Source organism: Heterodontus francisci, chromosome 18, assembly GCF_036365525.1.
Source record: "Heterodontus francisci isolate sHetFra1 chromosome 18, sHetFra1.hap1, whole genome shotgun sequence".
Taxonomy (NCBI): domain Eukaryota; kingdom Metazoa; phylum Chordata; class Chondrichthyes; order Heterodontiformes; family Heterodontidae; genus Heterodontus; species Heterodontus francisci.
This window is the reverse complement of record NC_090388.1, coordinates 31597316-31611573: the sequence shown is the minus strand read 5'-3', so window position 1 is coordinate 31611573 and position 14258 is coordinate 31597316. Positions and strand designations below refer to the sequence as shown.

Below are 14258 nucleotides of genomic sequence, written 5' to 3'. Positions count from 1 at the left end.
TCAAGGGACTGAATATCCAACTCCAGTTCCTATGAAGGTGAGTCTATAATATCAAAAAGTTCTTCTGACAGCAACAACCGCATACAGGCAGATACAAGTGTATCATTTAGATGTACAAATTTTCCTGAGATCAAAGGAGCTGTGATTAAACCACTTTGTTCAGATGCAGAGGGAGAATTTAACCAGAAGTACCTCCATAAATGGAGGTTCATCACTGAGGTCTCAAAAGGCTAATACCAATTCCCCAGAGGAAGACAAGCCAATCTGCTTAACTAGTCAGCAATCTGAGGAGTCTAATCCTAAATTAAACATTGCAATTTACATCAATCTCAGACACTGATCTCAACTGTGAATTTATAATCAGCAAGCAATTAATACTAAATTATCCTGACATAACTAAACTGCCTAACATATTTATATTGTCAGTTAATCCTATTTACTCATTATTTCCATACTCAATGCTTAAGAGCTGCCATCCATGATTCTAAGGTTAATAAACAATTGTTAGCTAATTACTTGCTGTTGGACCGCTTCGATAATTGAAATAAAAAGTGTTAATTTATTCACTCCGCATCTTACACAGATTCTGATGGGAGATTGGTGATGTAAATACTAATATAATCCGAAGTGGTTGATGAATTCAGAAAGCCAAACGACTGCATCGTTCACTCCTTGGCAGGATAGTAAACCCAAAAGGTTCCTTGACGAAGAATTAAGGTGAAGGATTTGGATTTGTTTCATGCACTTGATAAATAATCTTGGCAGGGTGTATTTTCCAGTGCACTTACAATGCAGTGACAATTTTTTGAAGTATAAACTTACCACTAGAAGCAGGAGGTAGCTCGCCAATTACTGTTTTCAGTCCAATACTGGAAATGTCTCGTAGTTGTTCCTTGTCTGACAGCATATTGGTACACAAGGTATCCACAATTGTCTCCACCTGATATTCCTTCACTTTACTGACCAATGGACCAAGACTAAAGGATAAATATTTAATTACATGCTTAAAACAGAGCACAAACTGGCACACATTCAAAACCAAGTTCCTAATACATGCATATTCAAATCTGGAGTGCACACATTTTAATGGCATATCTATTAGATACAGAGACTGCATTTTCCACAACCTGGTCTACTACTCACATTTCCTTGCGAGGATGCCTGTGATTACTGCTGCTATCACTGAACTTTAATGATACTGATACTTGTTTTGTAGGAGAAAAATAAAATGTTTATGGAAATGACCATCAAGGTTTCTCAAAACACATGGGTGGCACTAAGTCAGAAAACAGTAAATCAATCAAGTCCCCCTCCTGCCAGAAATTCCTCCATACAAGGTCAATTGCTCAGCACACAGAAGAAACTGTCACTTTAACACAAGTTGTGTGGCTTGCAACACAGGCTTGAGGGTAGTAGTACAGCCTTGTTCTGTGCTGTAAAAGACTATGATTAAAAATGATAGATTGTAAAAAAAAATTACAAGTGCACATGCACAGTAAAGTGCTGATGGTAAGTTGGCTCAAATTGTTTTAAGAGGTTAGGAACATTATAACATGCAATGCAGGATGTACTATTCAAGTGCTATAGTGTGCCTTTGAGACCACACAGTGCAATTATTAAAAAGTAAACATAATGCTCATGCTCTGCTCAGGCCAAACAGATCAACATAGATTACAATGATGTTTATTTTAGTGATATATATTAAACATACATTAGTAAATTAATGACCTTTTCATGCTTGCTTACAAACATGAAGCATTATACTTACGCGATTATAGATTAATGTTGTATCATGCTGAGTCAGAGCACACTGATATACATAAGGATGCGTTAGATTAAGCTCATATGTTTACATTAAAATATGGTGCATCCTTACTCAGGACAGACTGACATATTAGTAGCATTAATGGCACAGGTTTGGCACAATATTTGTACATCTATATCAAGACTTCCACTCAGTCACTCACTATGCATTGACATAGGTATTATTTATTTTTGTGCATATCAACATATTTGTGATAAAATACAAGAACAAAGTGAAAAGTAGGTGGGCCTGTGTCAAAAAGTGCCTAGATTTTGCAGTTGTGATGACGACGATGCTGCCAGTGTTAGCCGTCATCACCCTGGGAAACTGACTGCAACTTCTGGCATCAACACATGCGCAGTTAAACACGAAAATCCAGAAGCTGTTCTCTGATTCCCTGCTCCTCCACAGGACGTGCTGCTAAAGTTCCTGCAGACGGCAATCTTTAGAATTTCCCCTTTTACGCTGCAGTATCATTGTGAAAAACCCACAAAAAAGTTAGGCCTAGTTAATGAGGTGCAACTGGGTTTTTAAATGGCATACTAAAGTCGTAACAACTGAACAATCTCGGATCCTGAAAAGCTAATTATATTTTTGTGCAATATCAATTTTTTCCCATTATGATAAAAATTCCATAATTCAATTTGTTTTTAAAGTTTATGATGTTTCAGCTTCTAATGTGTTTGTCCCAATCATTTATTTAACTCTCTAAAATTTATAAAACATGTAAGATAATCATTGCATTTTACTTCCTGCGTTGCTGTCTGTGAGAATTCTTCAATGTGATTAGCTGCTTACCAAGCTTGATGGCATTACTTTGCTGGATGCCTGGAAAGCCCTTTGACTTGGCGCCAGATTCAAATTATGAAGAAAAGTGGAATCCACATCACAAATATCACTAGAGCTTTGTGGGCAGCTTTCTTCAAGGTCGGCGGCAAATGTTGTCACTAGGCCGCTGACTGCAAAATCCAGGCCATCGAAACTTTGCTCTGAAGGTGGTGGGTTCCATTACTTAGTGCCGGTGTGTGGTCTGTACTGGCTGCTAGCTCCTTATTTTGACCGTGGTTGTAAGTCCACACTTGCATTGTCCTCTGGACACTCTTGTAGACAAGGCAGTAGTTCTGCAAATGTAGTTCCATCATCTACCTGAAAGGAGCTCCATGTGGTTACGATGCCACTCCTCTCAATGCTAAGAATCATTGAATGATACAGCACAGAAGGTGGCCATTTGGCCCATCCTGCTTCAGTAGAGCTAATTAATCCCACTCATCTGCTCTTTCCCCATAGCCCTGTAATTTTTTCCCTTCAAGTATTTATCTATTTCGCTTTTGAATGTTACTATTGAACCTGCTTCCACCACCCTTTCAGGCAGTGCATTCCAGGTCATAATAACCTGCTGTGTAAAAGAAAAAGTGTCCTTACATTGGCAAAAGAATCAGAGGCAATCACCTTAAATTTTTGTCCTCTAATTACTGACCTTGGTTAAGTGGGATATTTATAGATAATTACAACAACTTGTATTTATATAGCATCTTTAACATAATAAAACATTCACAGTCAAAATTTAACACCGAGCCACACTAGGAGATATTAGCGCAGGTGACCCAAAATTTGGTCAAAGAGGTAGATTTAAGGAGCATCTTAAAGGAGGAAAGAGGCAGACAGGCAGAGGTTTAGGGAAGGAATCCAGAGCTTAAACAGCAGTGGACTATGTATTTCAGGTATGGTACTGGTTGGTGTCAGGAATACCCTATATGCCAAAAGGAAAATATTAATTTCATTGGATGGAAACTTACATTAGAGTTTTAATGGAAAAATCCTACAAGTTAACTTTTTAAAAACTAGCAGCCAAGATGGCCACTGCAATTTACATTTGAAACACCGGGATACCGAACTGGAGAAGAGATGTCTAACAAAGCCCAGCCAGAACAACGGCTTGATCTAAGTGATTGAATGACCAAGAAAGGCTTTATCAGCATGGTCATCAAGGCCATTCCCACCCATTGACTTTGAAAGAGGTAACCCCCTCCAAGTGTGGATCAACACCATGGGGCATGTAGCACCTTGAATTTCATTAGAAGATTCCAGAAAAAAACTTCATTAAAAACAAAGGGGTGTGATAGAACCATGTGACTGCTTGTGCAACTATGGAGAAACTGCAAGTTTTGTCACATAGACAGCAGACAGGTAGTAACTGAAAAGACAGCAACGAAGCAGGCAGCTCACTCTCTCTCTCCCCAGAAAATATCAAGGGAAGACCCAGCTGCGACTCGGGACCACCCCTCCCCCCCACCAAGCCCACAGACCGCTACAGCCAGCAACCAGGGGAAGAGAATCAACAACCTATTCAGCGTTCAGGAGCCCTGAACAAAGCAAGCCAACCACCATGCACATGGTCCAGTGAGGACTTCAAGCCTACAACTTCAGCTGAGAATTACTGGAGTTACATACTGTATTTAAATTCCATTTATTCTGGACTTTAATCCACCCACCACATCTGTTTCCCTCTATTTGTGAGTGTGTATATACACTCTTGTGCGAATGTGTGCGTGAATGTGTAGCGTATTTTTAGCATTTTAAATCAGGTTAGAGTGTTAAGTGTAATAAACTTACCTCTTTCTTGTTTAAACTCAAGAAAACCTGTCTGATTGGTTCTTTTGCAATTATGTTAGAGGAACAAAGTCAAACAATCACGGAGTTGGTAAGCACAACGACTGTTTTAGAAAAGGAATAAACCCTGTTGTGGTCAAAGAAGAGGAAGGGTAAAAGGGGAGCCCGAGACCCCCTCCCCACATAGATCGGTTGTCAAGTGCACATAAAGGCCAATTTTGATATAAAGGAAAGAAAACAAACAGTCTATAAATACCCAGAAAACAATGGAAAATATAGGGGAGAAAATAATGAAACATCAGTCTTCTAACAGAGCGATGTAATACAATTAAAAGTGGATATTTTAGATACAAAATGAATTCTACAGCTAAGCTAAATCATATGGTGAGCTATTCAACTATTGATGTTTTCCATAAAGTGATTGAGTTTTATTTTATAACTTAGAAAACTATTTAGAGATTACTCTGCTGCGCCCCTAACATTTCCCAGGGCCTGTCCTACGAGGGAAAAATACTTCCAACTACATGTGGGCAAGCATATAGAAATAATGGTGCTGGAACCATATTGTGCATGTGCCACTTAGAACATTGGAAGTTGGGCCACTTCCTAGGCCCCAACATCCAGCTTTCAAAGATCAGTGGAAGGAATGTTAAGCAACCAAATGAAGGTGCTGTACAAGCACTCTTAGGGCACAGTCATGCACAGGTTTCCAAGACCAGAATTAGCCATTTTCAACACTCATTTATCTTCTTCAGGGATTTGGCAGCACCCACTCCTGAGGCTCGGACTGATCCAGCAAAGGCCAAGGAGCCTGTCTCTTTCTCTCCCTCATATAATGTCAGGGCCAGAAATACGATTTAGTACATCTGGTGCAGACCATAATCCCATCCAGCTTTTGATACCACTCAATCAGAACGCTAAGCCCTCTTCTTTGCAGTCTCACACACAAAATATGACCAGTGAATGCAAACAAAGTACTGAAGGATATTGACTGCCAGAATCATAGCCCAGCAAAGAGCCAATGTCTTCAAGAGAGGGAGACAAAAACAGCAGAGAGAGAGAAAAAAGAAAAATAATGAAATACTGTAGCTTAATTTAAGCACCCAAATGTGGTTGAAAGCAAAATAAAGGTTCCAGTAATTCTGGACAGTACTTCCATACTCCCATCAGCAATGGCAGATGAAACAGTAATTATAATAAATCTGTCATCTGTACAAATTTATTCTGTAAATTGAAAATATACTTTTACCATTTAACAGCAAGGTTCTGCACTTCACCATTCTTGTCTTCCAGTAACTTCAAGATCATCTTAACCACTTTTCGTTCACTGTCATCATCCAACTTTATAGAGTCTTTCTGCAATTCTGTCATCAAGTCATTGGTAGCCATGAATCTGCAAATGATACAAATAAAATGCAATTTTGTTACAAAAAGGCATTTCCTATTAATCCAGTGCTATTACTCAACAGTACATGCTTATTTTTGCAATGACAGTGACAGATAACAGATACAATGTTCTACCATTTTCTGTGGTATGTTTTCTGCTTTGCAGCAACAGCATAATTTTACATAACAACAAAAATCTATTCAAAGTCCTGAATACCGCTCACCACTACCTTCTCAAGGGCAATTAGGGATGGGCAACTAATGCTGACTTTCCAGTGAAGCTCACAAAAAAATAATAATTCTGCTACATTAGTGCTGAAAAGAAGAATGAACTTGCATTTATATAGCTGCAACATACAAGAAACTCAACACCATCCAAAACAAAGCTGTCCAGTTCTAACGAAAGGTTACCCACCTGAAACGTTAACTGCGCTTCTTTTTCCCATAGATGCTGCTAGACCGGCTGGGTTTTTCCACATTTTCAGTTTTTATTTCAGATTTCCAGCATCCGCAGTATTTTGCTTTTATTAAAGTAGTCCACTTTATCGCCAGCCCATCAATCAATGATGTACCAGGATGCAACGTGTACAGCAAGTTAACAATAATTTGTTGGGAGCGCCATCTAAACCTGCAACCTGCACCACATGGAAGGCCAAGGGACCACTATCACATCCAAGTTCCCCTCCAAATCACACACGACCCGGACCACAATTGTAGAATCACAGAGCACAGAAGGAAGCCATTTGGCCCATCATGCCTGCACGACACTTTTAAGCTATCAAATTAGTCCCATTTCACTGCACTTTTCCCATAGCCTTCCAAACTTTTCCTTTTCAATTTTCCAATTCCCTTTTGAAAGTTACTCTTGAATCTGCTTCCACCAATCTTTCAGGCAGTGCATTTCAGCTCATAGCTTGTTGCGTAAAAAGCATACCTTCCTCCCTCCGCTTCTTCATTTGCAATTATCTTAAATCTGTCTCCTCTGGTAGCAATCCTCCTCCCAACAAAAACTGTTTCTCCTGCTATGTGAGGCAAGGGATTTCCAAATTTCCAAATCCTCTCCAGTCACAGGAGAAGTACCAGAGGACTGGAGGACAGCGAATGTGGTACCATTATTCAAGAGTAATAGGGATAAACCAGGCCAGTGGCGCGAACATCAGTGGTAAGGAAACTATCGGAAAAATTTCTGAGGGACAGGATTAATCTCCACTTGGAGAGACAGGGATTATTCAAGGTTAGTCAGCATGGCTTTGTCAGGGGGAGATCATGTCTAAAAAATCTGATTGAATTTTTCGAGGAGGTGACTAGGTGTAGATGAGGGTAAAGTAGTTGATGTAGTCTACATGGACTTCAGTAAGGCTTTTGATAAGGTGGGAGATTGATCAAGAAGAGCCCATGGGATCCAAAACAATTTGGCAAATTGGATCCAAAATTGGCTTAGTGGCAGGAGGCAGAAGGTGATGGTCGGGGGTTGTTTTTGCAATTGGAAACCTGTGACCAGTGGTGTACCGCAGGGATCAGTGATGGGACCCTTGCTGTTTGTAGTGTACATTAATGATTTAGACATGAATATAGGAGGTATGATCAGTAAGTTCACAGATGACACGAAAATTGGTGGTGTCGTAAATAATGAGAAGGAAAGCCTTAGATTACAGGACGATATAGATGGGCTGGTAAGATGGGGCAGAGCAGCGGCAAATGGAATTTAATCCTGGGAAGTGTGAGGTGATGCATTTTGAGAGGACTAACAAGGCAAGGGAATATACAATAGATGGTAGGACCCTAAGAAGTACAGAGGGACCTTGGTGTACTTGTCCATAGATCACTGAAGGCAGCAGCACAGGTAGATTAAATGGTTAGGAAGGCATATGGTAAACTTGCCTTTATTAGCTGAGACATAGAATATAAGAGAAGGGAGGTTACTGTGCAGCTGTACAAAACGCTAGTTAGGCCACAGCTGGTGTACTGTATACAGTTCTGATCGCCACACTATAAGAAGAATGTGACTGCACTGGAGAGGGTGCAGAAGAGATTCACCAGGATGTTGCCTGGGCTGGAGCATTTCAGCTATGAAGAGAGACTGGATAGGCTATGGTTGTTTTCCTTAGAGCAGAGAAGGCTGAGGGGGGAACCTGATTGAGGTGTACAAAATTATGAGGAACATAGATAGGGTAGATAGGAAGAAACTTTTTCCCTTAGCAGAGGGGTCAATAACGAGGGGGCATAGATTTAAGGTGAGGGGCAGGAGGTTTAGAGGGGATTTGAGGAAAATACTTTTCACCCAGAGGGTGGTTGGAATCTGGAACACACTGCCTGAAGGGTTGACACAGGCAGGAATCCTCACAACATTTAAGAATTATTTAGATGAGCACTTGAAACACCATAGCAGACAAGGCTACAGGCCAAGTGCTGGAAAATGGGATTAGAATAGATAGGCTTGATAGCCGGTTTCTGTGCTGTATAACTCTACTCTACCAAAACCACATAATTTTGCACACCTCATTTAAATTTCACCTCAATCGTCTCTGCTCCAAAGAAAACAATCCCAGCCTCTCTAGTCCCACCACATAACTAAAGTCCCTCATCCCAGACATCAACCATTCTAGTGAATCTCCTCTATACAGCCTCTCAAAGTCCTTTTTATTTATTATTTGTTCATGGGATGCAGGCGTCGCTGGCAAGGCCAACATTCATCACCCATCCCTAACTGCCTTTGAGAATGTGGTGGTGAGCTGCGCTCTTGAACTACTGCAGTCCATGTGGTGTACATATACCCACAGTGCTGTTAGCTAGGGAGTTCCAACATTTTAGCCCAGCGACATATTTCCAAGTCGGGCTGATGTCTGACTTGGAGGGAACTTACAGGTGGTGGTGTTTCCATGTGCCTGCAGCCCTTATTTATCTAGACAGTAGGGACCACAGGCATGGAAGGTGTTGTCAAAGAAGCCTTGATCAGTTACTGCAGTGCATCTTGTAGATGGTACACACTGTAGCCATGGTATGCCAGTGATGGAGGGAGTGAATGTTTAAGGTAGTACATGGGGTGCCAATCAAGTGGCGTCCTATGTCGTGGATGGTGTCCAGCTTCTTGTGTTTGCTGGAGCTGCACTCATCCAGGCAAGTGGAGAGCATTCCAACACACTCCTGACGTGCTTTGTAGATGGTGGAAACAACATAAGAAAGAGCAGCAAGATTAGGCCATACGGCCCCTCGGACCTATCCGCCACTTAATATGATCAGGGCTGATCTTCTGCTCAACCTCACTTTCCCACCTGCTCCCCACATTTATTGGTTGTCTATCTCTACTCTATGATGGAGCACCCACAACCCTCTAGGGTACACAGTTCCAAAGATTCGCAACCCTGTGTGAAGAAATTTCTCATCTCAGTCCCAAATGGCAGACACCTTATCCTGAGACTGTGCCCTTAATGTCAAGGGCAGATGTCTCACCTCACCTCTGGCATTCAGCTCTTTCCTCCATGTTTGGACAAAGGCGATTATGAGGTCTGGAGTCAAGTGGTCCTGGTGGAACCCAAATGGGGCTGAGCAGGTCATTGCTGAGTAAGTGCCACTTGATAGCACTGTCACCAACACCTTCCATCACTTTGCTGATTGAGAACAGACTTCTTTTGGGCCTCCTTATCTCGAGAGACAATGGATACGCGCCTGGAGGTGGTCAGTGGTTTGTGAAGCAGCGCCTGGAGTGGCTATAAAGGCCAATTCTGGAGTGACAGGCTCTTCCACAGGTGCTGCAGAGAAATTTGTTTGTTGGGGCTGTTGCACAGTTGGCTCTCCCCTTGCGCCTCTGTCTTTTTTCCTGCCAACTACTAAGTCTCTTCGACTCGCCACAATTTAGCCCTGTCTTTATGGCTGCCCGCCAGCTCTGGCGAATGCTGGCAACTGACTCCCACGACTTGTGATCAATGTCACACGATTTCATGTCGCGTTTGCAGACGTCTTTATAACGGAGACATGGACGGCCAGTGGGTCTGATACCAGTGGCGAGCTCGCTGTACAATGTGTCTTTGGGGATCCTGCCATCTTCCATGCGGCTCACATGGCCAAGCCATCTCAAGCGCCGCTGACTCAGTAGTGTGTATAAGCTGGGGATGTTGGCCGCTTCAAGGACTTCTGTGTTGGAGATATAGTCCTGCCACCTGATGCCAAGTATTCTCCGAAGGCAGCGAAGATGGAATGAATTGAGACGTCGCTCTTGGCTGGCATACGTTGTCCAGGCCTCGCTGCCGTAGAGCAAGGTACTGAGGACACAGGCCTGATACACTCGGACTTTTGTGTTCCGTGTCAGTGCGCCATTTTCCCACACTCTCTTGGCCAGTCTGAACATAGCAGTGGAAGCCTTACCCATGCGCTTGTTGATTTCTGCATCTAGAGACAGGTTACTGGTGATAGTTGAGCCTAGGTAGGTGAACTCTTGAACCACTTCCAGAGCGTGGTCGCCAATATTGATGGATGGAGCATTTCTGACATCCTGCCCCATGATGTTCGTTTTCTTGAGGCTGATGGTTAGGCCAAATTCATTGCAGGCAGACGCAAACCTGTCGATGAGACTCTGCAGGCATTCTTCAGTGTGAGATGTTAAAGCAGCATCGTCAGCAAAGAGGAGTTCTCTGATGAGGACTTTCCGTACTTTGGACTTCGCTCTTAGACGGGCAAGGTTGAACAACCTGCCCCCTGATCTTGTGTGGAGGAAAATTCCTTCTTCAGAGGATTTGAACGCATGTGAAAGCAGCAGGGAGAAGAAAATCCCAAAAAGTGTGGGTGCGAGAACACAGCCCTGTTTCACACCACTCAGGATAGGAAAGGGCTGAGAACAGACTGATGGAGCGGTAATTGCCCGGTTTGGATTTGTCCTGCTTTTTGCGGACAGGACATATCTAGGCAATTTTCTGCATTGTCGGATAAATGCCAGTGTTGCAGTTGTACTGGATGAGCTTTGCTACAGGTGCGACTAGTTCTGGAGCGCAAGTATTCAACACTACAGCTGGAATGTTGTCAGGACCCATAGCCTTTGCTGTATCCAATGTGCTCAGCCCTTCTTTGCTATCACGTTGAGTGAACTGAATTGACTGAAGACTGGCACCTGTAATAGTGGGGACATAAGGAAGGATGGATCATCGAACCCTTACGTCTGGCTGAAGACGGCTGCAAACTCCTTGTCTTTTGCACTGATGTGCTGGGGTCTTCTCTCATTGAGGCAGGGAATGTTCATGGAGCCTCCTCCTCCACCTACCATTCAAGACTGAACGTAGCAGGACTGCAAAGCTTGGATCTGATATGTTTGTTAGGGGATTACTTAGCTCTGTATATAGCATGTTGTTCCCACTGTTTAGCATGCACATAAGACTTGTATTGTAGCTTAACTAGGTTGGCACCTCATTTTTGGGATGCACCTGATGCTGCTCCTGGAATGCCCTTATACACTCCTAATTGAACCAAGGTTGGTCCCCTGGCTTGCCTGCAATGTTAGAGTGAGAGGTATGTCAGGCCATGACGTTACAGATTGTGGTGGAACACAGGTCTGCTGCTACAGATGGCCAACAGCACCTCATGGATGCCTAGTATTGATTTGTTAGGTCTGTTCTGAATCTTTCCCATTTAGCACACTGGTAATGCCACACAACACGATGGAGGGTGTCCTCAACATGTAGACAGAACTGTGTTTCCACAAGGACTATGCAACCGTCATCCCTACCAAAATTGTCATGGCCAGATGCATCTGCGACAGGTAAATTGGTGAGGACGTGGTCAAGTAGATTTTTCCCCTCATGTTAGTTCTCATCATCTGCTTGACATCCTTCCGAAGATGCAGTGCCCAGAATTGGGCAAAAAACTCTTGCTGAGGCCCAGTTACTTATAAAAGTTCAGGATAACTTATTTGCCTTTGTATTGTTTATAAAGCCATGGATCCTGAACGCTTTAACAGTCTTATCAACTTGTTTTGGCACCAAAGTTGTGTACCTGAAGCTCCAGGTCTCCCTGATCTTGCTCCCTTTAAAATTGTACCACTTAGTTTGCCTTGCCTCATTTATCCTACCAAAATGCACCACTTAGACATATATTGCCACTCCTTCATCATTGCTGGATCAAAAACATGGCTTTCCCTATCTAACAGTATTGTGGGAGAACCTTCACCATGTGGACCACAGCGATTCAAGGCAGCCCACTATCTGGGCCTGCCAGGGACACCCATAATCCCAAGGATATATATTTTTTTTTAAGGTGAATAATACTCCTGCTCTTATGCTTCAGTCAGCACAGCAGTCAGGGTGCTAAAATTGACCTGAGCACCCTCGAGTTAGGGAATCCAACCCACAGCTCCAACTTCTGAACAATATCCAGTAATCCTGTCTGAAAAGATTGTGTGTGTATCAGTGCAGGACAAGATGTTAAAGTCCTCCACAGTCAAATAACTTGGTAACACTTAGTGCTAAGCTTACACATGAAGAATAGGTTTTTAGCTAAGATACTGCAATATAATCGATATCTGTGCAACCATACACTACAAGAAGGGTGAGGGGCAAACCTGGTTGGAAATACGAAACACATTGCTTTTACAAGTGAACCAGTCATGGCTACCTTGCCAAAAGGTTTGCTGCAATTGTGTAATTAAACTTTAGAGTTTCAGTGACAAAACACTTAACATTGAAAACTTCAGACGCACAATGCGGATTTAAAGCTTAACTTTCTGCAGCTGGAAGACCATTTTAAGAGCTCAGGTTGATGACTGCCGAAGTGATCAGCCCAGTACATCCCGCTTATAAGGTCTGAACAGCTCACAGCATTTTGTAATTCAAAACTCCAAACTGGGAACCTGTGCACCGCCCGAGGTGGGTGGGAATTGCTCAGGCAGAGGCCGAGTGTGTGCGACCAGATGCCACAACAACACACGGGATGGAGCCTTCCCTTCACACTGCAGCTCCATTCATGGAGGGGGAGGGAGGAGACGGCACATGGAGGGGGAGGGAGGGAGGTGGCGGCACTGTAACAGGAGCTCCCAGGTCCGGCCGGCGGGGGCCCACACAAAATTTCACCGGGTGCGAGAAAAACCTTGGAGGGGCCCGGCTACAACCCAAGTCAAAGGGGGTGCGGCCGTTACCTGAAATCCTTGTCGCTGGACGTCATCTTCTCCAGCAGGTTGGAGATATGGTAGGAGGCGCTCGCCATCTTGCGGCCTTCCCTCCCGCGCCGCCGCTGTTAGCTGTTGTTGTGCCTCGGCTCTGGACCTAACTCCGCCTCACTCTCCGCGCCCTGTGTAACCGGGAGGAGAGGCGGGGTGCAGCGCAATGCCGTGAACCCCCGCTGCACTGGGCCGCCTGGGAGTGCTGGCTCGGGCTCCGTGTGAAGTGAGGCCGCCGCCTTGCGTCTCCCAGGAGCTGCGGCCAGGCCCACCGCGGGTCAGAGTTCACCACACATGGGCAGTCTACTCCAGGCAAGCACATTGACCCCTCTCCCAGGCTCCTGAAGACAAAAAAATAAGGAGCATGTAGAAGGAATGGTCGTATCCCAATTGTCGGCGTTGTATTTCCCTGCATTGTTTGTTTTTATTTTTTATTTCCAACATTTTTAGTTTTTTTATACTAATTCTGTATCTTTTGTTCTTTTGCCCATCCCTAGCCTATTTATATTTTTCTAACTCAGTAATAAAAGTCACTATTAATAATTTAACTTGAAATATATATTTTTTAAGAAGAAAGACAATATGGTTAACTGTGTCTTTTATAATTTCCTTTGTTGTACTTTGTTGGTGGTATTTTGTGATGTAAATGAATGGCAGTTTGAAGCCAATGGAAATAAAAATGGGAGAGAAGAATGTATAACAGGCTTCCGACTCGCTATCACTTGTTTCACACAATTGCACAAAGTAAGATCTACCCCACTGTCCCAATGCATGGTAACCCCCCTGCACAAAGATATCTTATCCTCCTCTGCCAACCTTCTCCATTCATACTGACATTCTTTTCCCTCTACCCCTCAACTCATTGTGGAATGCCTCTCCCTCAATTTGACCTGGAACTCTTCTGCCCACCCCTGTTCCAGCTGCCATTCTCTTCCCCACTTGAACAAACTCAGGTCAATCAAGCAATTGTTTCTCTTCTCGCTCTCTCATCCCAAGATTGCCACCCTTTCCCCTTCAATATCATCCATTGCTCCCATTTCCCCTTTAGTACCACGCATTGCCACAATCCTTCCTTCCTCCCCCCCCCCCCCCCATATCACTGTACATGCCCATTCCTAGATGATTCATGCTTCGAATGAATCAGACTGGGACTCCTCAGTGTAGCTCATGCCATGAATCCAATTATTCTGTTGCTGTGAGTGTACAGTAGCTAAGAACTCTTGTTCTCACAAGAGATTCTGCCTATAGTATAAAGAGGTTGAGATCACTGCCATTAGTGGAGTTGAAGAGAGGGTCAGTGCAGCCAACCTCAGGTAGGGG

At 43.5% G+C, this 14258-nt stretch overlaps 1 protein-coding gene across 2 annotated transcripts in view; it reads right to left on the bottom strand.

Moving 5' to 3' along the window:
* The window catches only part of cand1 (cullin-associated and neddylation-dissociated 1), a 33515-nt gene extending 20298 nt beyond the window's left edge, over window positions 1–13217 (bottom strand). The window contains exons 1-3 of one of the 2 annotated variants that reach the window (XM_068050481.1): window positions 12918–13217; window positions 5664–5807; window positions 823–977 (exon numbers count right to left, since the gene is read on the bottom strand). In XM_068050481.1, coding sequence (XP_067906582.1) covers window positions 823–977; window positions 5664–5807; window positions 12918–12985 — 367 coding nt within the window. In that variant the 5' untranslated portion in view covers window positions 12986–13217. Of the gene's footprint in view, window positions 1–822; window positions 978–5663; window positions 5808–12917 lie in introns of those variants that run through there. The other variant, XM_068050482.1, reaches the window with a different exon arrangement.
* Window positions 13218–14258: the final 1041 nt, after the last annotated feature.